This window comes from Labeo rohita, chromosome 2, assembly GCF_022985175.1.
Source record: "Labeo rohita strain BAU-BD-2019 chromosome 2, IGBB_LRoh.1.0, whole genome shotgun sequence".
Taxonomy (NCBI): domain Eukaryota; kingdom Metazoa; phylum Chordata; class Actinopteri; order Cypriniformes; family Cyprinidae; genus Labeo; species Labeo rohita.
The window spans coordinates 5,966,612-5,992,547 of NC_066870.1; the positions used below are offsets into that span (position 1 = coordinate 5,966,612).

Here is a 25,936-nt window from a genome sequence, read left to right on the forward strand (position 1 = left end):
ATGCACACAGTGAATGGCAAATGTAGAAAGCAAAAGCCGAATCCCGGATATTTTGGGCGATTTAGAAATCCCGGCCGGACACATTTTTTAGGTCCAAAAAGAGGACATATCCGGGAAAAAGAAGACGTATGGTCACCCTAATTAACGTAAATCAAGCAAGCTAGTATGCATAGGGCAAAAAATTGTTACGCATTAGTGGACCGGAGGAAATAATATGGAACTTTTTCCAGAAAAATTCTTGCACAAAATAAATTCAAGCACTTTTAAGGACCTGTTATTATGTATGTTCATTTTCAAAAACTTTCCAGGGCCTTGAACATTTTTTTTCAGATTCACAAACTTTCAAGGATTTCAAGGACCCATGGGAACCCTGTCTTACATATTGTGACTTACAACATTTTTATTTAATTGTGACTAAAATGCAAGTATGTGTCCAAAAACATCTAATTTGCACTCTTTAAAATGTTATTTCATAATATGTAATTTAAAAAAATTTACTTCTTTTTCACAAAGGAAGCTGAAAGGGGAAAATTAGCTTTTTTGAACAGTTGTAAAAGTAGTCAGTAGATTTCTACATTCAGTAAGCATTGCCTTGTTAATGCTGTTGCTGAAAATCTCCAATAATACTAATAAAACGAAGACCAGAGGAGAAAGGAGATACATAAAGAATGAATGGCATGTCCTGAGAGAGCCTCAACCACTCTGTGCCCTATACTCATGAAAAGCCCTGCACTATTTTCATGATTATAATGGATGGTGAGCACTATGTTACAGTAGATTGAATTACACTTAAAGCGTGTGGGTGGGCGGCTGTAGCTGCATGTGCTCTGAGATTCTGACAGGTTACTCTAGGGTCCTCTTTCACCCAGTTTCATTTGGGGCTAGTTTCGTGAGTGCCCCAGATTATACTAGTAAACTCAGGCCCCCTGCCATCACAAGGATCCTGTTTTGAGAAACATCCCTCAGATGCAGCTATGCACCAAGCCCTGCCCACCTCTCAGTTGTCCTACCCGCCCTCATGTTCATTGGAGGAATTATGTAGATTGCCTCCCACCCACTGGCTCTGATTGGGAGGGGGCGGAGCCACGAAAGGCCAGAGTGCCCACAGCCCGCCTCCTGTTCCACACACAATAACACTGCTTATGTTTTGCAAGAATTTTACATTGGCATTGCTTGAATGTCTTTTGTCTGCTTTCCCCTCTGAAGCCTCTCAGAAGAAGAAGAAAAGTGAAGAGGTAAACAGGCTTAAACTCCAGCACAGAGAGGACACAATGCCAGGCTTGTGATGTTTAAGGTAAGACACAACCCTAAAATATTGAATTTAGCGTAAATATTTCAACAAAAAACTCAGAAGCAATGTCAAAGAGTTTGAGCAAAACTCTAAGATGGTTACTTTTTAAACTCTGAGTGCCTAGGCATTTGCGTTTTGTATTAGAATATTGCATAAAGTGTTTTAGTTTAATTTGGGTGTGTCATTTTGCTTCCATATCATACGTCATTTATTTTGCACAAACAAATTCTCAGGAAGTTCACTTTTTTTGGATGTCTCAAATGAGGTTCAAAGACTTTCCTCTGGTGTAGTGATTGGTTCACTAAAACAATAGAAAGATGTCCTGAACTACTTAGTTTGTGTGACATGAGCCAGTGAACAGGGACTTTCAATGGTGACTTTAAAAGACTCTTTTTGAATGTTCCTCAGGCACAGAGTGCTGAACGTTTTCATGTGTTTGATTATGCAGTGAGTCAGAATTTACTTTGCTGCACACGTCTTCTCATGTAACTGGTGTGCGTGCACATATTGCTGTTGGCAGAGAGCCAAGATTGTCGGCATGGTCCAAATACTGAGGACATGGAAAAAAACAACAGAGGAGGAGATGGAGCAACACTCTAAGGATAAGAACGTGCAAGACAGATAGCTAGATAGACAGACAGACAGTAGTCATTCTGAAAAGTCCAATAGCAGAGACTCTCTACCACACCCTCTGTCCATAAAGCGAAAGGGTGATGGGGGTCAGGAGCAGGAGAACCGATCTTTGGCTTCAGTCCTCCAGCCAGCTCCAAACAGAGGAGAAAGAATGAGGATCTGAGCCAAGGAAACCACACCACTTACAGGGCCAAACAGGAAGAGTGAAACGTCTGTCTATTGTGTGTGTTAAAATGTGAGTGAGTGAGAAAGTGTGTAGGACCAGCAGTCAGTTTTATGTAAAAGTGAATCAGGCCTACTTGAGTTGTTAAATGTGCATGTCAAAACACAGCTAGCATAACATACACTATTCAGAGAAGAAAGAGAGAACAGGTTGTGTCATCTGACACATTTTAGTGATAGCACAAAGAGGAGGATATGAAAAGACTCACTTGGAAAAGCCACACAGTAATTTAGAAGTTATGCATTGTGCAGCAATGTTTGGTTGAAAGTAAGAAAAAGCTTCCAGTTGTTGCAGACTAGTTTGAAACTCTCTGCAGGATAAAATGTTTGTTCCTCTCAAGTTTCCAGTTTGGTCTTTTTTTCCATCCTCCAAGCCTGACCTAAAACCTGAAATTGTCCGTTCTTTTCAGAGAACGCAGTGTTTTGAATTTTGTTCTTACAGCGCTAGCAGTTTTTAAGTTGTCATGAGTTTCAATCCAATTTGTGGTGTAAGAAAGAATGCAGCGGAGAGAAATACATTTAATGAGAGGAGGGATTTTTTTTTTCCTTAGTGCTGCAAAAAAGAGAAAGGGAACAATAATCATTACTGTGAAATGGAGTGTGTCTTCCCTTACGAAAAAAAAAAAGTTTTTTCAAGTGTGCTACTAGTATACTTCTTTTAAACTAAAAAATAGGAAAGTATACTTTCAGTCTACTTTTTATGTACTTCTCAGAAATGTGCTTTATATACTTCTCATAAATATACTTAAAATGACATTTAAGTATACTTGACTTATACTTAGAGAAAGTCTATTTGAGTCGTACTTTCCAAAACACAAGTGAAGAAGAAACCGAAACAACAGATGCTTCCACATGTAATCTAACACAATCGTCAGACATAAAGCAGCATCAAAACCATAGATATGTAAAACTGTGTAACGCTATGCAATAAAACGTTGACCCACGAAGAGGTAATAATGACTGTCAAGCTTTGGGGTGTTGATCAACTCCATCTATGTTTTGATTATCATGAATAGTCTTTTTTTAGCTTTTAGTTCAAAATGTTATTTATTTATTTATTATTTATGAAACTTAACCACATTCAAGTGTTTATAAAAAAAGAATGCATGAAGCAAGAATAAAATGTTTTTGTTTACGAGCAGATACCCTGATCTTTCATTTGATGTTTTGTATGTTCACATATTCATGGATTATTCATAACAAAATATATACATATGAATACCTAAATAGGAACATAGTAGTATACTTAAAGTATGATGTAAAGTTCACTTAAAGAAAACGTACGAGTATACTTGCAGTATAAATCTACCTTACTAGTAGTTTACTGAGACTATACTTCAAAGTGTACTAAAAATGCATAAAAAGTAAACTATCAGTATACCTGTAAGTTCACTTTTAGTATACTTGCAGTACAAACTGAAAACATAGATGTAAACTAGTTGTGTACTCAAGTATACTTTTATATACTAAAAAGTGGGCCAATTTAGTCCCAAGGAGTATTCAAATAGTACACTTGCAAGTATACTACTCGTACTAACTGATATTTGTCTACTTACTACATAAAGTATACTGAAAAATATACTTGAACTTTACTTAAGTATACTTAATAAAATAAACTTGAAGTATACTTCTTTTTGGTAAGCGTTAACACAGACTACATTGTGAAAGTGACCAAAGAAATCCTAAATTTACTACAATGTCTAAATTAAAACACTGTAATAAAGTTGTCTGTATGCTTAAAGCAATTCACAGCACTTATAATGATTTAGTATTTATATTACAGTTGTTTATAATAGTGGTGCAAATTAATTAGGACAGAAATATACTCTACAAGTACTCAAAGGGGTCGTAAACATCAAATTCTGTGACATTACATGTGTCAGGTAGCTACAGTTTAACTTACTTAAACTAAGCTTACAATTCTCAAACTGTTGCTCCACCTAATTGTTGACTTGAAAGAGACTGACTGACTGTAGAAGACAGTTTTAAAGTAAAGCAACCTCACTGTCCCTTGACAAAAGTGAAACATCAAGCTTATGTAGCTGGAAACATTTGTGTTCACGTACATTTCAGGCATTACTATGTCAGCATATGAGAGAGGTGACAACGGGGTCATGTCAGTCTATGTGTGCCGGTAAGTAAATATGCATTTACTTGTTTATTTTAGCACTGTGTAGGTGTATCTACACAACAGGAGTGTCCAATCCTGCAGAGTTTACCTCCAACACACCTGCCTGGAAGTTTCTAGTAATCCTGAAGAGCTGAACTTTGCTGGAAGGTGGATTAGACAGCCCTGTGTCCAGTGGCTAGATACAGGAAACAAAAATGTATTTCGGACAAGAATCCTGCATTTTCCTATCAGCATAAGACTATATCAGCAATGCATTTTTTTGCCTGACATGGCCCATATACTTCAATAGTTTTATCAGTTCTTTCAGATCAGCCTGTCTTAGCATAGTCAGGTACTGACGTATGTCGTAACCAAAAAAGGTTATCCCCTATTTAAGTGTTTGTCTGGCTGATCTCTATTGATAGAGTAGGACAGTGGAACAGACAGGTATGAAAGAAGGCATGCTGCAAATTTTGATAAGATGTTTTTTTTTTTTCTACCAGTGTGAGCGATACCAAGGTGTGCATCTGTGGGTGTCTGTGTGTATGCGAGCCAGTGGATGTGTTTGGTCTCAGCTATTTGTGTGTTTACTGCATAGCTCACATTGTTTGGGCTGTGGCTGCTTCTGTGGTGCCTTGAAAGTGCTGCGTGGTCAAAGAGAGTTAGATGGGGACAGAGAGAGAGAGAGAAGAAAGAGTGTGGCTCTGTAAATCTGCAAAATACTTATGCATCTACTTTCATCTCAGCTTGTGTTCCCAGCATTTAGAAGTGCTTGATTCTGTTTCATTTAACACATCAGAGTAAAAGCAATGTCTTTTCGTCCTCAGGTGGTATGAGACACAAACTAAAAACCACATGAAGTTGAAAACAGACTTATGCTAAGAACAATGGATACCCAAAAAGGTAAGAATCACATAGTTTTGTTTAAAAATACATGGTATTGCAGTTCCAGTGGTGCATTGCCACTTCTGCAACTCACCTTTGTGTTTTTGTTTTAGAGAATGGCATCTATCCAAAAGAGAATGGGAGCCAAAGAAGACCACCCTCCTATTCTGTGGAGACGCCCTATGGATTCCATTTGGACCTGGACTTTCTCAAGTATGTCGATGACATTGAGAAGGGCAACACTATTAGGAGGGTGCCAATGCAGAGAAGGCAAAGAGGACGAAATAATGGCATCCTGTCACGTAACTTAAGCCTTCCGGGATATGGATGTAGAGCTACAGAGTGGAACTCGGTCAGCACTTTATGGCCCAAAACCAAACTAGGCGACTCTCAGCAACATTTTGAGTTTCGATCTAGTGACAGTGTGTCTGCTGGCTATGCCAGGAGGGGAGAACCCATTTACAAGTCCTTCACATCTGCAGAGATGGAGGCTTTTGATGAGCAGCCCTTGGGATGTTATGTCAGGCCAAATCTCTTGAGAGCCTCCAGTTTACCCTTGACCGTTTTACTGAGAAAACGCTCTGAGTCAACCGAGGATCCAACCAGCCCCAGTAGCCCAAAGGAATATCTAATGCAGGAAAATGGCTCCTCTGAAGACATCTTCCATACTTCCGACAGCAGGATAGGTAGAGCAAACGGGACCCTCCAGCGGCTCACTGCAGCTCTTGAACGGGTTGGGGAATTGGAAGAAGAGATCAGAGTCATTCCTGAGCTCAAGGCACAGATATGTATTTTGCAGGAGGAGCAAGAGAGACTTTTACTCCAGCTACATTCCCAAAACAAAACCACCAGGCCGCTGGATGTTCCTCTACACATAAATAACTGGGACACTCCTTCATCCGCCAGAGAAAATCAAGACAAAGCAAGTGATGACTGGATGAATCGAGAATATGACCGGATAGAGGAAAATGTCAAGGCTTCTTCTGATCAAGTTGATGCGGTTGCAATGACTTCAATTTCTGAAAGAAATCTTCCAGAGATTGAAAGACGTAAGATGGTCTCGCGAGAACGAGATCTCTCAGATAATGGAGACAAAGCTAAGTCTCTCACTGAAACTCTCCAGAGGAAAGTTGTTTTGCTGGAACAGAAGCTTCATGAACTGGAGGTAGAGCTGGACAAGACAAAAGCTTTGCTGAAGCAGCAAGTAGAGGAGAGTCTTCAAAAGGAGGAAAAGGTCAAGCAGTTGACCATACAGCTTGAAATGGGGCGCACACTGGCCAAGGTGATTTCATCCGAGAGCTCTTTAGTAAGTACACAAAGTCTAGAACCTGTGGCGGAACTGCAGGAAACACTAATAAGTGGTCAAGAGATGCCAACAGAGTTGGGAACTGCCCCTCAAGTTCTGGATCAACCTCCAGTTTCACATGCAGACATGGAGCACCATGTGAAAAGATTGGAAGAGCTCCTTCAGGAGCAGTGGGAATGCCTTTGCAAAGACGACTCATCAGGGAAAATGTCTTCAGATCACTTGCCTCCACGTGTTTGCACTATTCAAGAGCAGTTAACAACTTTAGTCACCCTTCTTGCCCTCTATGTGTTTCCTACTGGTGATGCCCCACAGCCAGGTATGACTCTGCACTCGTTTGCACCTTTAGGGGAACAACATCTTATCACTGCGCTACCCTCAAAGGCACGGGTGTCCAAACTCAGTCCTGGAGGTCCACGGTCCAGCAGAGTTTAGCTCCGAAACTAATTAGACACACCTGAATCAGCTAATCAAGCTCTTACTAGGCATGTGTGTTGAGGCAAGTTGGAGCTAAACTCTGCAGGACACTGGCCGTCCAGGACAGAGGTTGGACATCCCTGCTCAAAGGATACTAATATGCACCTGTCAGCTAAGAGTCTCCAACCCTGCTCCTGGAGAGTTACCTTTCAGCAGATTTCAGCTCCAACCCCAATTAAACACACCTAATTAAGCTGTTCAGGGCTACTCGATAATTACAGACAGTTATGTTAGAGCAGGGTTGGAACTGAAGTCTGCAGGACAATAGCTCTTCAGGAGCAGGGTTGGAGATCCTTGTTTTAGGGGTTGTTAAGCTAAAATGTTTTCTTTTTTTTTTTTTTGAGGGTACAGTTCAATCTATTTTACAAGTGCTACTTGTTTTACTGACAGTGTATAATGATAATGTGCATGATGATCTTTTGTGGCTTTTCTGTGAATTGCAAGACTATGAAATGATGGAAATTCTTCCTGATGTAGGAGAGAATTCCAAGACAGAAAATTTGAAGACAATCAGCAAAAGAGACAGGTAAACATATCACCACTATGGGCTTTTTTTTTTTTTTTAAAGAGCACTAATGGTCTTGAACATAGAACAGGGGTAGGTAACTCTGGTCCTAGAGAGTCACTGCCCTGCATTGTTTAGCTCCAACCCTGAAAAATCCTTACCTGCCTATAGCTTTAGTAATCCTGAAAACATAGTTTAGCTTCTTCAGGTGTTTTAATTAGGTTTGGAGCTAAACTGCACTACAGCAGCTCTCTAAGACCGAACTTGCCTACCCCTGGAACAGAAAGTATTTTTGTACAGTCATACACAGTGATGCCAGACTAATCCACTAAGACAGTGACTTCAGAATACTAATGCTTTTGACCTTCAATATTCTGAAGTGGGAGCACGGAGGCAGAGGGAATAAATACAGCTATCAAACTACATGAGCATGCAGAAGCGGATGTTGGCCTTGAGAAGAACACGTCTAAAGAAGAAGGCCTATGGACCACTAAAGAAGATCTATGGACCACATGGACAACAGATTCCAGTGTACAAACATGCACAAGTAAATATGCAGAATTCAATCCAAAAGAAGATGCCATAGATGTAGAGGCCACAAAACAAGACAATCTGAATAAGCAAACAAGTCAGGCAAGAGCTCTAGAGGATCAGATAGAGGAAGAAAGGAAGGATTGCATTTCTTTGCGCGTGGGCTCAGATCAGAAATTTCTGGAAGTGAAGGAATACAGGTAAGATGAATTCATCTTCAGGTGATACAGCAATATGAAATGTAGCAGCATTTATCTAAATTCTAAACGCAGATGGAAATCACCTGTTTTCTTTTTTTGTTGTTGTTGTTTGTTGTTTTTTTTCCAGGGAGGCTGTTGATAAAGATTTCATAGAGGCATGTTATTTCCTGAGAGACCACATGGATAAAGTATCAGAACCTGATGATGAAATGGTAATTTTAAACTTAATTAGTTTATATGTAACATTCCCAGCTTGCCTTTTAGGCAACGGTGTATACTAGTTTCAAGCTAACCAAAAGGTTGCTGGTCCAATTCTTGCAGGGAATGAGACATGAACCATCACCACTGAACTCTTGAGCAAGACACACTGGGTCAGATTTGCTAAGCAGGGCAAAGCAGCGTGAGACCAGAATCCCATAAAAGTGCCGATAGGAGTGTAAAGTTCTGTGGCTGATGGGCAAATTAAAGAACATAGACGCAGCCAGATCATTTCCATAATGATCAATGTAATCTGCCAAGACCAGTGCAAATTAGAAACTGTCGCAGCCATTTCAAGCACAGAATAGGTTAGGACATGCTTTTTCGTGCATTAAATAATGCCACAAGTACCAGAAAATTGACTTGCGCAAACCTTAGTAAATCTGTCTACGCCTTTTTAGCGATAACTTTTTTAGTAAATTCGGACGGCATGTTTTTAATGCCAAAAGAGGGTTTGCGCTGGTGCAAGAGCTTCTGTCCCTTAATCTCAGGTACTTCCAGGGAGATTGTCCTTGTAATAAGTGTACTGTTAGTTGCTGTACTTTGGAGACAAGCACCTGTTAAATGACTATTGACTTCTTCTTCCAAGTTTGACTCTGCCAGATAATGAGTTACCGCAGTACCACGCAGAGGAAAATGATTCTGTTGTTTCTGTTGTCTTGTTGAGTTGTAACGCCACTGTTGGTCTTCTTCTTTGCTGATTTGCAGAGCCAAGCTCTCACTGTGGTGTTCCAGCAGTGGTTTCACGTCTCTGCTGAGGAGGGAGCATGCGTTGACACTGTTGCTTCATATCTCAGTGAGGTTAACTCACAAACACCTACAGTCCTTCAGTTCCTGGTCAACATGGCAGATGATAATGGGAACACCGCTTTGCATTATAGTGTGTCTCATTGTAACTTCAGCATCGTCAAGCTCCTTTTAGACACAGGTCAGTGATAATCCACAATTTTTGTATCTTTTTTTTAACTGCTTAAAACAGGTCTTTCATTGTGGTGTGGGAAATTACATTATGGAATCTTTGATTTATTTGAGGCTAATGAAAGCAAAACACAAACTCCAATGGGAAGAGTCGCATTCACTGTTCTCGCTGTGATTCCAATCTATAATATTTCAAAACCTAGAGTAGCTAAAGTTACTCTAGCTAGGCTGGTTGGCTGGTTTTTGCTGTTTTTTTTTTTTCTCCCAGCCTGGCCACCCTGGTTTTAGCTGGATGTTCCAGCCAGTCTCCCAGCCTGACCAGCTAAGACCAGCCTGGAAGTGGCCAAAAGCCCTCTAAAACCAGCCTGCTAACCAGCTATGACCACCCTGGATGACCAGTTTAGACTGGTTTTAGCTGGTTTCTTTTTCTGCAGGGATGTCTTTGCATATAGCATGGTTAGCTTAGCAATATGCTAACATCAAACTCCTCATAAATCAATCATCAGTTGTGTCTCTTTTGTGCTTCTGGAGTACTGCTATATTTTTAGTGTGGTGCACATGTTGCTGCCTATGTAGAGCGTTCCAAATCTGTCACTTGTGGAGTTCCATTTAATTTTGGATGCTGCCTTAGAAGGTGGTAGACAGGATGGCAGCTCACTAGGGCTTGAAACTATTATGTCTAAATACAGCTTTTTTTTTTTACTATTCACCTTGAGGTTGCCCTGCTTCCAGCTTAAATTGTTTAGCATCCATTACATGTTCAAACAAACAAACAAAAAAAAAACAGTTCAAATAAAAATTTCATTACAGTACAAAAAGTGCCAGTATTTTCATATTTACATATTTAAAGGACACTTCCTGTGTTTTCTTCCTCTTAAACTTAGGTGTATGTGAAGTGGACCTGAGAAACAATTCTGGCTACACCGCTATCATGCTGGCCTCCTTGACAGCTGTAGAATCACCAGGAGACATGAAAGTGGTCCAGCAGCTGATGGAGCTTGGTGACGTCAACGCCTGTGTTGGCCAGGTGATGGGTGGCTTCAGACAGTTGGCACTTTGTACACTTTCTATCAAAATTATTTGTTTGAAATGGACTGCTTATTTGCATAAGATTTGGCATTCTCTGTAATGTTTCTAAAGATGAATGTGTTTGCTTCTGTTGTAAACAAATGTGCCTTTAGGTGGGACAAACAGCTCTTCACTTGGCAGTAAGACATGGACGTGTCCCAATGGTGCGTCTCCTTCTAGAACAGGGAGCGGATCCTAATGCCCAGGATCACGCAGGAACCACTCCACTGATCAGCGCCTGTGATCGGGGACACGTCAATATTGTGCGAATTTTGTTAGAGGAAGCAAACTGCGATGTCAGCTTAAAAGACAAGGTAATTTCTTTATGCGTGTTTGTCCGAAACCTAAGAAGATGTTCATCCAACAGTAAAAAGAATAATTTAACAGCTATAATAACACGTTTGTACAGAAGATTTCTGGAGGATTAAAAAAATGATTCTGTATAGGAGTCACTATGAGTCAGCAGTATAAGCTGAGTAACTGTATAAGCATAATCCATAATCCATCTTGAATATTTTTGTTGGAAAAAACTATGAAACTTTATGGGAGGAAGACAACAGCTCTGCAGAGTAAGTTCAGCTTGGGTTAAAGGGCAACAGTGAGCTGTTTCTGCTAGACGGTTGAACTGTAAAAAAGTGCCACCTGCTGGACACAGTCTTGTCTGATTTCTGGAAATGGTCAGTATGTGTTAACATGATGTCAGTCTTCATACAAACAGCCTCTTCATACAAACAACAACTGAAACTGACAGTCACCAGTGTACAAATAATGCTTACAAAGTGTTAGTCTAATCACTATGTGTGTCAGAGAAATCCTTGCTTGGCAGCTGAAATAATCCCACACAGAGGTGGCTTCATCGGCTCTATATGAGAAAATGAGAAAGAAAAAGCCAGTGAGAGAATGTGGAGGCATGTAAGACAAAATGAAAGCTGTCAAGTCTGCTCCCCCACAGCTGAAACTAGAGCGTTAGTCAGGTCACATCTGCGTCACATTACAACCGACGAGCTGCTCTGAGAACTAATAAATCCTCTGAAACACAGAGCAGGTGCTGTAAAGACTTCCTGCAATCTTTCAGACAGAAGCATCCTGTTTAATGTCCACCTGTTCAATTCACACATATGACATTCAGGGAATGATGAATAATAACTAGTGATGGTAGTATTTTGTGTGTGTGTGTGTGTGTACCTGGTATTTATCACGTTATGGGGACCAAATGTCCCCACAAGGATAGTACTACCAGTAAATTTGTGAGGTCCCCATGAGGAAACAGGCTCATAAATCATGCAGAATGAGTTTTTTTTTGAGAAAGTAAGAGTGTGCACAGCCTCCTGTGAGGGCTAGGTTTAGGTGTTGGGTGATAGAAAATACGATTTGTACAGTATAAAAACCATTACGCCTATGGAATGTTCCCATAAAACATGGAAACACAATGTGTGTGTGTGTGCGTATACGTATGTACATTACCATTCAAAAATCTGGGATCAGTACAATGTTTTAATATTTTGAAAGAAGACTCTTATGCTCATCAAGGCTGCATTTATGTGATCAAAATACTGTAAAAAATAGTAATATTGTGAAATATTATTTACATTTTAAATAACTGTTTTCTGTTTTAATATATTATAAAATGTAATTTATTCTTGTGATGCGAAGCTGAATTTTCAGCATCATTAAAACAGTTGTGCTGCCTATTTATTTATTTTATTTTATTCTTTTGGAAACAGTAATACATATTTTTAGGATTATTTGATGAGTACAGAATACAAATAGAATTGAAACAGAAATTCTGGTAAATAATAAATGTGTTGTTATATTATAAAATAGTGTTGCAATGGTTCACTGTTATTTAGGGTCCAGTTCTCACTATTAACTAACTATTAACTACAACTTTTGCCTCAATAAACTCCTTATTAATAATGCTTTATAAGTATTAATAAACAGCCAATATGCTAGTAATATGCATGCTAATAAGCAACTAGTTAATAGCAAGTGTTACCATTGCATTTTCAAAGTCATCACAATAGGTTTTTGAACAACAACAAATAAATAAATAAATAAAAATAATATAAGATAAATAGCTTTTCTAAATGTATAAATTCATCTAAATGTTTTACTCCTTTTTTTACTTTTAACAGTTGTGCTAATATTTTTGAGGAAATTATGATTCATAGAAAGTGCAAAAGAAGAGCATCCACATTTTCGTAACAATATAAAACAATTTTCTGTCACTTTTGATCAATTTAATGCATTCCTTGCTAAATAAAAGTTAACATTTTAAAAAATAAAAAATAAAACTTACTTTTACTTATGCTTGTTCAAAATTTTTGAACAGTAATGTGTATATATTACAATTTCTTGAGTGTTCACACTTTGCTAGTCACCTTGCAAAATATCAGCCTATTCGATTTACTTTCAAAAATAAAAGTGGCCCAAATAAGAATGAAAAATGTCAGATTTAGTGTCACAAAAAAAAAAAAAAAAAGAAATCTGATTTGAGCCACATTTAACAATGACGTGAATGTAGTCCCTGACTAGCCTTGTAGCACTACAATAAAGACAGACTATATCCACATTCTGTTTAGATCTCTGTAGATGCCATATTGTGTATCATATTCACACATCTCTGTTTTGTCTCTAGGGGGGGTCGCAGTGCGTTATCTCTGGCGACACAGGCCTCTCATACAGAGATAGCAGACCTTCTGAAAGCCCGCACAGAAGCCAAGAGCGAAAAATGCAAGGTATCTTAGAACGGCGCTTGGACATTTCAGTCATGTATACTTCAATAATCATTCATGTACAGTTACTAAAAAAAGATCAGCAATAAAATGTCAATACTATAAAGTCAAAAAGACAGTAGTTTAATGTAAAGCTTGTAAATGTAAATAACTGTTGCAAAACTGACTATAACAGTTAAATGTGCATTTTTCCTAAATCCCACTCAGATCAGAAAAGATGTTTTGTAACCAACCCAGTTTCATTCTTATGTCAATAAATTAAACTATTCTATAAAACTAGTCCAAATAAATCCTTTGAGTGGTTGACTGTGTATTTTAATATGAACACAATCTGCATATCCACTGAATGTCACACAAATCTTCTGACATCTTCAAAGCAGTTGAGGATCCTGAAGAGAATCCTTTACCATGGATGTCTAAATAAACATAAAATCACACTGGAAAAGGTAAACATACTAGTGCCCTGGTGAAAAAACCAGCATATGCTGGTAGGTATGTTTTGATGCTGGAATGCTGGTTAGGTAGGTTTTGATGCTGGTTTAAGCTGGTCCTTTGCTGGTTCATGCTGGTCCTTGACCAGCAACATGACCAGCAAAAACCAGCAAGGACCAGCATAAACCAGCAAAGGACCAGCTTAAACCAGCATCAAAACATACCTACCAGCATATGCTGGTTTTTTCACCAGGGTGGGCAAAAGCTAATAATATAAAGTGTTATAAACAACCCAGGGCAAAGTTGTAGCCTGATGTATATTTTGTGCGACAGTGGCATTATTAAAAAACAAATATTTTTTACTGTAGCGACATGATTCCAGAGGCGATCCAGCCCGACAGTGTAATATAGGAATAAGGTAACATAATGATGTTGCTGGCAGAGTTTTAAAGCAGTCTTCAACCTGAAATGGGTCACGATTGCAAATAAATATTGACCGGGAATATGTGATCTGCATTAAACAGGACCTATTATGCCCCTTTTTACAGAATGTCTCAGGTGTCCCCAGAATGTGTCTGTGAAGTTTCAGCTCAGAATAGCTTAAAACCCGTAGATCATTTCTTATACCATGCTAAAAATGATCATTTTTAAGTGGAAGCAAAACTTTGTTTTTGTGCATGTATCTTTAAATGCAAATTAGCTGCTATTCCCCACCACCTTTCTAGCGTTCTAGAAGAGGTGTGAATTTACATCTTGTGCAGTGTTGCCAAGTCCGCTGTTTTCCTGCAGCATTGGGCTACTTTAACGCTGTTGCCGCGTTTTTTTTTTCAAATGCTCTTGCGGGGTGTTAAACATGGTGGACTGTGTACAAATCACTCATTAAGGCTAATAAGGCAGAGATTGTTACCAGTCATGGGTGGGGGATGTACTGATGTGACGTCACATTGGAGTACGTTCCTGAACGGCTCGTTGGAAAAATAACAAATGGAATGGATGCATTTTTACCACAATAGGGTGGATATGCACATACACTGTGGACACATAATTATATCTTCAAAAACAATATAAAAGTGAATTTTGCATAATAGATCCCATTTAAACCATTAGTGTTATGTCCGAAAAAACACTAAAAATAATATGTTTAATGAAACACAAATGGCAGCAGATTTTTAATTCATTTTTATATCAATCTATAGAGAGACATATAAAGAGAAACATTTGAAATACACCATTATGCCACAATAAAGTTTATGCAGTGAGAGATCAGACGGAATGAAATAAATGTTGATAAAAATCACAAAACAAGGCACGAACAAAGAAAAACAAGTTTTGTATTTGCAAAAAATATAGTGCAATAACAATGTAATTTAATTAAACTACTCAAAATATTCTATATTAAAGCCTTAAAATGTAAAAATAAAGATTGAAATAAATTCAGAAAGTAAAAAAATACCAACAGCAAAAATGAATAATACCAACAGCACAGTAACACTTTGGCAGAATATATTATTTTACCATCAGAAAACAATGATAATATATTCCAAATAAATTAATTCATAGGCAATACTGTTATCTAAAATCTTATATACATTTTTACAAAGGTGTATCAAAAGTATTTGTATGAAAACATATTTACACTTCGCATTCCATCATCACATTACTCACAGATTAAACTTTCACACCACAAATACATGCATTCTGTTAAATGCACATATTAACATTCACGCACACTTGCGCACACACAGGATATTTAACGCTCCTCTCTTATGAGGGAGTCTTCATTTGAAATCCTAGAGCGACGCTCTTTAATATTAATGAGGTAACATCTGATCGCAGAATCTGTGAATGAACAGCTGGTCCTCCTGACCACCCTAATGAGAAAAAAAACTGTCCTTTTGTCTGGCAATTTATTCAAAGGATAGGACACCCAAGACACTCTCATAAAATGAAGTATAAGGGAAAAAAAGCCTCAGCGAATGAATTTCACAAAACCTTTCAAGAACATGTTCAGGTCATCCCAAAATTCACCCCAAAATCAAAAGAAAGAAATATCAAATATACATTTTGCATGAAGAAAACAAAGCCTACTTTTAGGACCATTGAGATGCAATGTAAAAACATTTGGCCCTGGTAATTCTCATTCTCACGTTTATCTTCTTATTTTCTTACTATGGAAGCAATGTCATTTTTTAATTTAGTAATATTTAAAATGTAATTATTTAAATGTATTAAAAATTACATTTAATGTTTATACATCATTTATACATCATTAAAAAACAATTAACAAACAACAAAATATATTAAATGCAATACTGAATATTGAATATGTACATTTTTTGATCAAACGAAATGCAGCCTTGGTGAAGAAACTTCTTTCAAAACATTAAAAAAGCTTTTGAACAGCAGTGTGTATATACAGTATATATTTAACCATTTCAAAAGGCGTTTCTGTGTGCAAAATATGTCTTTCTTGTCATTTTGGGGTGAAATGTGACTTTTGGCATTTTAGGTGACCTGGACAACAGCATTTGCTGACAGTGCAGCCCTGTCTGTTTCTTACCAAAGCTACTCTTTATGCATGACCTACATAATGTCATTGCATGCAAAATGCATTTTATGTTCTCATCATACACATTATTACCTATTCCAATCATCACTGCTAACTGAAACCCTTCACCGCTCACACGCTCAGCACCATCTCCCTGAGACAAAATGAAACATTCCCACAGCACATGACAGAATGCAGAGGTACCCCGTGTTAAAAACAACTGCACGAATAAATGTCCAGCATTTGGAATGTATGGCCTTTCAGAGCGTCTTTAAAGGTCGTATCGTCTATTACAGCGTGGCATGAGCACTAAATCTGCTGAGCGGGCTGTCTGCACATATGCCAGTCCGAGACACTTTTTTCCCAATGTTAACGTGATTCTAATGTGTTTAGACGTTAACATAGTGCTTATGTAACCTTTAACTCAGAGCCTGTAGCTATGCTAGACCCTTGGGGCGACTATCAGCTTATGTTCTCCCCGTTTCTCCGCTCAGGAGATAAACAACAGCATGAAAGTGAATGTACTGTAAGTGGGAGGCACAGCAAACCCGTTCAGCATGCAACGACTCCAATAACAAACAGACGTGTTAAACTGTGACATTTCATAAATTACCACTGGTTCACGCCTAGCTTGTGTGAACCACAAGAGACCCCGCTGTGTAACGCACTCGCGCTGACCCTCGTAACATCTATTCTGACTCGGTGTGATTACGCTAGGGTTTGCTCCACTAACCAGGGTACTCTGCCAATTTCAGTGTCTTGCCAAGTTGTAGCTGCAGTGCGGTGCAGCCCCGCAGAGACGTGGACGTAGCCTTACAATACAGTCGTGTAAATTCAAGGACAATGGCTTTTAATATGCATGCAGGTGATGAATATAGAATGTCTCTCTATGGAGTAAACACACGTATAAAACATGGATAACACTGAGTAACACTGATGAAATGGACAAAAAATATCACGCTTGTCAATGTTTTGTATTGAAATCTTTCTTGTTGTGAATAATGAACATCCTAGTATTAATTATTATTAAAATTAACATGAAACAACATTTGCAGCCCATTTTACTTTTGTAATGGCATATTTCTTGATGCAGTTCGAATATTTAATGAGGCAAAAAGGCGGGGCTTGATTTTATGCATTGGGAATTGAATGGATGAATGTTGATGTTAGCCAAGAAAGAAAAAAAACAAAAATTATTTCAGAATCTTAGTTTTCATAAACAACTCATCTTGTGTTGTTTTGTCTATAATGAGGAACTGGTCAAAGATTATTAAAGTAAAACAATTATACTGTATAATATGTGATACAGGTGAAGAGTTTTAGAAATATGGCTAATTTTTAAACATTTTTTGAACTGTTTATACATTTTGTCATTTTTAAACAATTCTAAAACTAGAATGACACCAGTTAAAATGGCTTGTTTGCTCTTGAGCCATCAAAGATCTACATTCAGCAGTGTTAAGGTCCTTACACACCGAATCTGAAATTTGTATGCGTTTTTTTCATATTTGTCTAAATTCATCATGCACAGAACATCACAGTGGCTCTGAATTGTCAAAACACCTTGCAAAATGCTTGCTACAGATGTGAAAAAATGCAGAAAATTTAACCTGATCCGAATTTTTTAATGACAGACGAAAGTTTTGACACAATGTAAGGTTGTATTTATTTTTTAACATGCAAAAATTTCTGACTTTCTGTGCAAGGACCTTTACTTTTGTAATTGAGTCTAATTTTTTGTAAAGCCTATTAAAAATTACTTTATGATGTAATATATTTAACTTTAAATTGTAATTAATTGGTTAATTTTGGATACACACCTGATGACTAAAACAAAGCTATGTTAGTAACTTTAGTAAGGATCAGAAATTGTTTCTCTCTCTGCAGCTTTAGCTTAAGTGCTGGACATGTCTAGTCCAACAGACTAGCTTCAATATTTAAGTAGCAAATTTAGCCAGTTACAGTGCTAGGTTTGTCTAGGATTATAAGATAAATCTATATAATACAGTTCTGAAAAGGCTAGCCCTGGTGGTTTCAACCAGCAATAAAATGATTAAAATGGACCAAATGGATATGGGTCTGAAATGTCTAAACCTTTTGTTTAGTAATCAATCCAGCATTTGCACTCCAGCATACTTCAGAACCTGGGCATGTTAAGAATGATTCAGCTCGCTAAATGCCATTCAGTTCCTGCATAGCTTGGCAGCCACATGTCAGTCCTGCTCCCTGCAGTCACAGTATTTCTAAAGTTGCCTCCCTTTCACTTAGTACTAGAGATGGTGGGCTGCTCTGTGTACCAGTGTGTGGCAGGATCTGGTAAACCGGTACCCAGAGGCAGAGCGATAAATGGCGGGCATGTCCCCGTACCGACTGGCGTCATGCCGACCACTGGACCAGGGTAAGGGTGGTGATGGCCAGTGAGTCCGTCAGTCCGACCGATATGAATCTCATCCTCCTCCGTCTCTCCTGTGGTTTTGCGGTAGACGGGATTGTCGAAGTTCATGCTTTTGGTGCTGTTCCTCCTCCAGTTGCGGTAAACGAGGTAAACGCCGGCACACACCACTCCGAAGACCACTGTGGCAACAATAGGAACTGCATGTGTTTAACATACAGCCATGAGGGACATGTTAACACACGCTTGACTGGCGGTGGAATGACTGACAAGATAGCCAGTGTGACAAACAAACACAGATAGATAGATAGATAGATAGATAGATAGATTGTAGACAGATGAACAGATAGATAGATAGATAGATAGATAGATAGATAGATTGTAGACAGATGAACAGATAGATAGATAGATAGATTGTAGACAGATGAACAGATAGATAGATAGATAGATAGTAGACAGATGAACAGATAGATAGATAGAAAGATAGATAGTAGACAGATGAACAGATAGATAGATAGATAGATAGATAGATAGATAGTAGACAAACGAACAGATAGATAGATAAATAGATAGACAGACGAACAGATAGATTGATAGTAGACAGATGAACAGATAGATAGATAGATAGATAGATAGATAGTAGACAGATGAACAGATAGATAGATAGAAAGATAGATAGTAGACAGATGAACAGATAGATAGATAGACAGATAGATAGTAGACAAACAAACAGATAGATAGATAAATAGACACATAGATGGATAGTAGACAGATCAACAGATAGATAGATAGACAAACAGATAGACAGACAGATAGACAGATGAATAGTTGGATAGTAGACAGACAAACAGATAGATGATAGATAGATAGATAAATAGACACATTGATGGATAGTAGACAGATCAACAGATAGATAGATAGATAGACAGATAGATAGATAGATGGACAGTGGACAGATGAACAGATAGATAGATAGATGGATGGATAGTACACAGATGAACAGATAGATAGATAGATAGATAGATAGATAGACAGACAGATGAATAGTTGGATAGTAGATAGACAAACAGATAGATAGATAGATAGATAGATAGATGATAGATGGATGGATGGATAGTACACAGATGAACAGATAGATAGATAGATAGATAGATAGATAGATAGATAGTAGACAAACGAACAGATAGATAGATAAATAGACACAGATGGATGGATAGTAGACAGATCAACAGATAAATAGCTAGATAGATAGACAGATAGACAGATGAATAGTTGGATAGTAGACAGACAAACAGATAGATAGATAGATAGATAGATAGATAGATAGATGGATAGTAGACAGATGAACAGATAGATAGATAGATAGATAGATAGATAGATAGAGAATGGAATGGGGAGGCAAACAAGTGTTGAATTAAAGCAAGAGTTAACACAAAAATAACAATTCTGTCATTACCCCCTTTCACACATACAGTCTTTATGTGTGAACAGGACTTTTTCCAAAAATACCAGTAAATTTGTTCTGGCAATTTACTGGTATGAGAAGTTGTAATATTACCAATAAATTACCGCTAATGTGCTCTGTGGGAACGCAGAACAAGATTACCAGTATGAGCAAGTACACACTGATGAATCAAGTCTGCTTTGGTCCAAACTGGCTTTTTTCATTAGGTTTTCTATGTAAATATGCCCTGTGATGGACATTTTTGACCAGTGCACCTCGTCTCTAAGCATTTTCAACATGTCACACTCAAGATCAAACCTTCTTTTTGATTCATCAGTGCTGCGGCTCTGCAATTGGATACTAGAACATTTGAAGTATAGTGCATGAGTCGGATGAGATGGATCACTTTTATGGGGCTTTTTATCATTTTTAGGCTCCTGTAGACTTTAAGTGTATAAAAGAGCAGCATGAACATTCTACCTAACATCTCAATTTATGTTCCACAGAAATCAGTCAGTCATACCGATCTGAAACAACATGAGGGTTATTAAATGACAGAATTGTTACTGGCGAACCGTTCCTTTAAATTGGTTAGAAAAAGAGAACATGAGAATAGCAGATGAAAACTGAAACAGAGCAAAGAGGCTTGATAGGGAATGAAGAATAAGGAAGAAAAATCCATACAAACTAAAACATTTCATGCCAATCCTGTATGGAATTTTCTCTCAGAAATCTTTGCAATGCTGATAAAATCCAAACCTAATAAAAATCAAATAAATCAGAACATCTGTTCTCTCTGCATTGCAGCAGGCGTGATGTTAGTCACTTTTGTTATTAATATTTTCTTGGCTCACAAACACAATAAAGTAGAATGAATCTAAATTCATGCAAACAGCACACACACACAAACTGCATCTCCATACAGCTGAGTCTGCTGCCCGGGCTCTCTCACCTTGTATAGTTAGAGCATCGGTGAGCAACACTGGTGTCAAAATGCGCTCAAAATAGCACAGAGCAGGACCCTAGCGGCCCCAGAGAGACAGAAGATCTACATACCTATGGGAATTACAACTCCAAGCACTGCCACTGTCAGATTACGGCCAAGGAGAAACAACTCATTGCCAGCTGGAGGAAAATTAAAGAGAGGAGCATCACTTACACATTCAGATACACAATTGTTTAACATATCTAGTCAAACAAGTTGATGCATCTGATTTACCCTCCACTAATCCAACCGAAAAAGTTAAACCACTGATGTCACATGGACTATTTTAACGATGTCCTTACTACCCTTCTAAGTCTTGAATATGGTAGTTGCGTTGCTGTCTATGCAGGGTCAGAAAGCTCTCAGATTTCATAAAAAATATCTTAATTTGTGTTTTCCGAAGATGAAAGAAGGTCTTACAGGTTTGGAATAACATAAGTAATTAATGATAGAATTTTCATTTTTGGGTGACCCTTACGAAAAATTTTATCCAAGTGTGCTATTAGTTTATTTCTTTTAATTTTTTAAAAAATATTTATTTAAATTTCTTTTAAATGTTTCTTTTAAAAACATAAAAACTAAAAATAGGAAAGTATGCTTCCAGTCTACTTTTTATGTACTTCTCAGAAATGTGTTATGTACTCAGAAATATACTTACAATGACATTTCAGTATACTTGACTTATTTAAGCTGTACTTGTGCTCCTAGAATCCACGTTTTCATTGTTATATGGTAGGGGGCGCTATTACAGATCTTCTGTACAGAATTTCCAAAACACAGGTGAAGAAAATGAACCAACAGATGCTTCCACACATAATCTAACATGATCATTAGACATAAAACAGCATCAAAACTGTGTAATGTTGTGGAATAAAATGTCGACCCATGAAGATTTAATAATTACTGTCAAGCTTTGGAGTGTTGATCGACTCCATTAACATTTTGATTATCATTCTGAATCCAATTCATAGACTTTTTTCAGCTTTTTGTTTATTTTATTTATTTATTTTTATTTAAAAACGTACCCACATTCAGACGTTTATAAAAAAGAATCCAAGAAGCTAGAATAAAATGTTTTTTGTTTTGATGTTTTGTATGTTCAGGTATTATAATAAAACTAAATATATACAAATTAATACTAAATAGGGACACAGTAGTATATACTTAAAAGTATTATGTAAAGTTCAGTTAAAGAAAACGTACAAGTATACTTGCAGTATAAAACTACTAAACTATACTTCAAAGTGTACTGAAAATGTATTTAATTAGTAAACTATCAGTACCTATATGTTCACTTTTAGTATAGTTGCAGTACAAACTTACTAAAGTTTACTACAGTTATACTTAAAGTATACTTTTATATACTAGAAAGTGGGTCAGTTTAGTCCCAAGAAGTACTGAAATAGTACAGTTACAAACATACTATTAGTACACTGATATTTGTATACTTACTGCATAAAGTATACTTGAACTTTACTTAAGCATACTTAATAAAATGAACTTGAAGAATATGTCTTTTTGGTAAGGGGAACTATCCTTTTAAGTCTTTTTTTGGTTAAACAAAACTAATTTGGAAGCATATTTCCAAAAAATAAAAACAATATCCCAAGCTTGAAAACATAAATCCATAAAACGTATATGCTGATGAGAAAGGTTGAAACAGTAACCAAGTCACGTTGATGGCATTTTCTCACTGTGTAAGCTGTTAGCTGGCATTTCTGATAAGCAGTTTTGCACTCTAAGCATTTCACACCAACCCACATAATAATATGAACTTCCACTTAATGAGCATATTTTGCCAAAAATCATGCACGGAAATCAGTCCTCTGAAACACACTGTAAACTTAACAGACCTACCAACAGCAACTAGGGTGGCTTAGGAAAGACTTAATTAAGGTTCCTCCTGTGCATGAAAGCACACAGACCCACACTTACAGTGATGAGACAGGTTGCTCAGGCTGTCTGGTGTGGTGCTGGATGCTTGTGTAGGACTGTGCTCTGCTGTAGTATTAGAGGAGACGGGCGGTTCCTCTGGGCTGGAGGTGAGGAGTGATGAGAGAGTGGTTTCAGCCATGCTGTCAGACTGAGATGTCACTGCTGCAGGGGACTCTGGTGCCCGGCCAGCCCCTGTCTCCATGGTGATGTTGATGGGGACAGTAGGTGTGATGGCAGTCTCATTTTGCACTGGTGGTACAATGACGGGTAAAAGGTTATTCAGAGGAAAATAAAAACGAGTTGCTGGTAGCCACTGACTTCCGTAGTATGGAAGAATAACGGAAGTTAATGGCTACCAGAAACAGTGTCTTTACCAACATTTTTCACATATTTTCTTTGATGTTCAGAAACAGTTTGGTTAGGCGTTGATGCAATGAGCTTACCGGGTTCACATTGGCGTGTGTCAGGGCTGAGCTCCTCTCCGTCAGGGCAAGCGCAGGTGTATTTGGGTGAGTGTTCACTGATCTGAGGAGCTCGCAGACACAGGAAGTCACAGCCTCCGTTAGTCACGCCACTCAGGTTACAGCTGTCAGGAGCTATACACACACACAATGATTAATCATCCATCAGATGAGATGCGTTCTCATTCTGTGAGCCACACGGGTCAAACACACTTCATCTTCAGTCTGTGCAGACTTAAACTATGATTAATATTTAACAGTGAGCTGTTGACACTTATTGTCTTCGGTACCAGACTGTTAAGTCGAAATGACTTGGATGCTGATTAAACCAGAAATGGCAGGCGTGATGGATTACGAAAGGAACAAATCCGATAGCGGATTTCATAAGGTGGATTACAAACTTTATGTTGTATGCTATTAGTCAAAATGTCATAAACGGATAACAAATAAATAGAAATAGCTGAAATGAAGTCCACACACCCACAGGCTGGCTCAGCTCATGGAAAACCACTATATCATGAGGGTCGTTGAGGTGCTCGGCGAGACTGGTCACATCCTGTCCTGTGAGTCTATTTGCACTGTAGACGGCCTCCTTCTCACGGTCCGTCCAGTACACGCGATCCTAAGAGACACACGACAGTCAACACAAGACTTTCACATGTTATTAAGAAAAACTACTAGGTGGTTCCTACCTAGTAGTTTTCTGTTCTAGGTGGTTTTAGAACATTGCTAGGGTTTCCTGTATAGTTTCTAGAGCATTGCTGACGATGTTCTGGGTGGTTTAAGGGCATTTCTAGGCAGTACTGTAGCTAGGGTGTTCCAGGTGGTTGCTAGGGTGTCTTAGGTGGTTTCTAAGGTGTTTAGGGCATTTCTAGGTGGTACTGTAGCTAGGGTGTTCTAGGTGGTTGTTAGTGTCTCTGAGTTGGTTTCTGTGGTGTTGCTAAGGTGTTCTGGCTGGTTTTAGGGCATTTCGTGTTCGTACTGTAGCTAGGGTGTTCTAGGTGCTTGCTAGGGTGTCCTGGGTTGTACTGTAGCTAGGGTGTTCTATGTGGTTGCTAGGCTGTCTTATGTGGTTTCTATGGTGTTGCTAGGGTGTTCAGGGTGGTTGCTAGGGTGTCTTAGGTGGTTTCTATGGTGTTGCTAAGGTGTTTAGGGCATTTCTAGGTGGTCCTGTAGCTAGGGTGTTCTAGGTGGTTGCTAGTGTCTCTGAGTTGGTTTCTATGGTGTTGCTAAGGTGTTCTGGCCAGTTTTAGGGCATTTTGAGTTGGTACTGTAGCTAGGGTGTTCTAGGTGGTTGCTAGGTTGTCTTAGGGTGTCCTGGGTGGTACTGTAGCTAGGGTGTTCTATGTGGTTGCTAGGTTGTCTTAGGGGGTTCTGGGTGGTTTTAGGGCATTTCTAGGTGGTACTGTAGCTAGGGTGTTCTAGGTGGTTGCTAGGGTGTCTTATATGGTTCCTATGATGTTGCTAGGGTGTTCAGCGTGGTTGCTAGGGTGTCTTATGTGGTTTCTATGGTGTTGCTAGTGTGTTCTGGGTGATTTTAGGGCATTTTTAGTTGGTACTGTAGCTAGGGTCTTCTAGGTGGTTGCTAGGGTGTCTTAGATGGTTTCTCGGGTGTGGGTAGGGTGTTCTGGTTGGCCTTGTGAGAAAGGAGGCAATTTGAAAGGATAAGGAGGGCAGCAACCTTTGCGACTGTAATTTCTGTTAAAATATATTGATATTTCAGATAATGGGTTTGTTAAAATATAGATGAAGAGAAACCAGACAAAGCATCTCTTCATCATTCTGCTTGCATCATAGATATTGAAGATCGCGTGAAACAATGAAAATCAATTCAATAAAGAGCATCATGGGTAAAACAATAACAGCCTAGTGTCTAGTCTCTCACAAGCAATAAAGCTGCCAAGAAAAAGCTCCACATTAAAAAGTCCCACATTGTTTTCTGTAGAAGCTCCGTTACTGGGGTGAATCCACAGCAGGATTCTCTGTCCAGCGCAACCTTTAATTCTGCAGCTGATGTGTAGGTGGTGTAAGACTACAGCCCTTCAGCATTCAGCCCTGCTCTGCTGTGAGAGGAAGTCAATCTTAGATTAGTGTGCTCACCACTACTTGAGCCGTGGTTGTGTGAAAATACTATAATCTTCTTTCTTCCTATCATAACTCTGCCCAGGACCCATCCCTACGTTACCATGGAGACCGCTGAGCTTAAGCAGCAAAACAATAAAGGGAATTGTCCCACATAAAATACAATACATCACTGAAGTAGGATGTTGAACATGAATAATTCTGAGCATGTTTCCGTTTTACATTTAAAGTGGCTTCAGAGACAGCTTCAATCAATTTCCACTGTCTTCCACAGCCCATAACAGCCACTCACCTACACATGGTGTTTCTATAGATGTTTTAGTGATAGGTAATCTATCTCCCAGGGCAGTTATATTGCTGATATTTGTCTATTGTGAGATCAGCTGTACCCAATAACCATGCCTGCTTAGTGACAGTTTGAATCAATTCCAATTCTTCTGACGTCCTTGTTAATTTTATGTAATATATGTAATATGAATGGACTGATATATCATCATGTTATTCAATCAGAAAACATT

The 25,936-nt window shown here is 38.4% G+C and overlaps 2 protein-coding genes across 3 annotated transcripts in view; one reads left to right on the plus strand and one right to left on the minus strand.

Moving 5' to 3' along the window:
- Positions 1–1,113: 1,113 nt before the first annotated feature.
- On the plus strand, positions 1,114–13,418 carry LOC127180596 (KN motif and ankyrin repeat domain-containing protein 4). Of its 2 annotated transcripts, XM_051134747.1 has the most exons (10): positions 1,114–1,294; positions 5,084–5,159; positions 5,255–6,766; positions 7,402–7,450; positions 7,810–8,160; positions 8,288–8,372; positions 9,127–9,346; positions 10,221–10,363; positions 10,518–10,717; positions 13,043–13,418. In XM_051134747.1, the coding sequence occupies exons 2-10, from the start codon at positions 5,132–5,134 to the stop codon at positions 13,149–13,151; spliced, it is 2,697 nt and encodes an 898-aa protein (XP_050990704.1). In that variant the 5' UTR covers positions 1,114–1,294; positions 5,084–5,131; the 3' UTR covers positions 13,152–13,418. The 2 variants fall into 2 exon arrangements, with proteins under 2 accessions (XP_050990704.1, XP_050990697.1); XM_051134740.1 differs by lacking the exon at positions 13,043–13,418 and having other exon boundaries at positions 10,518–13,036.
- Positions 13,419–16,677: 3,259 nt separating this feature from the next.
- The window catches only part of LOC127176637 (low-density lipoprotein receptor-related protein 8), a 66,666-nt gene continuing 57,407 nt past the window's right edge, over positions 16,678–25,936 (minus strand). Inside the window, exons 12-16 of the mRNA XM_051128424.1 lie at positions 23,817–23,958; positions 23,319–23,471; positions 22,876–23,124; positions 21,012–21,080; positions 16,678–18,711 (exon numbers count right to left, since the gene is read on the minus strand). Of these exons, the coding sequence (XP_050984381.1) occupies positions 18,380–18,711; positions 21,012–21,080; positions 22,876–23,124; positions 23,319–23,471; positions 23,817–23,958 (945 nt within the window). The 3' untranslated portion in view covers positions 16,678–18,379. The remainder of the gene's footprint in view (positions 18,712–21,011; positions 21,081–22,875; positions 23,125–23,318; positions 23,472–23,816; positions 23,959–25,936) is intronic.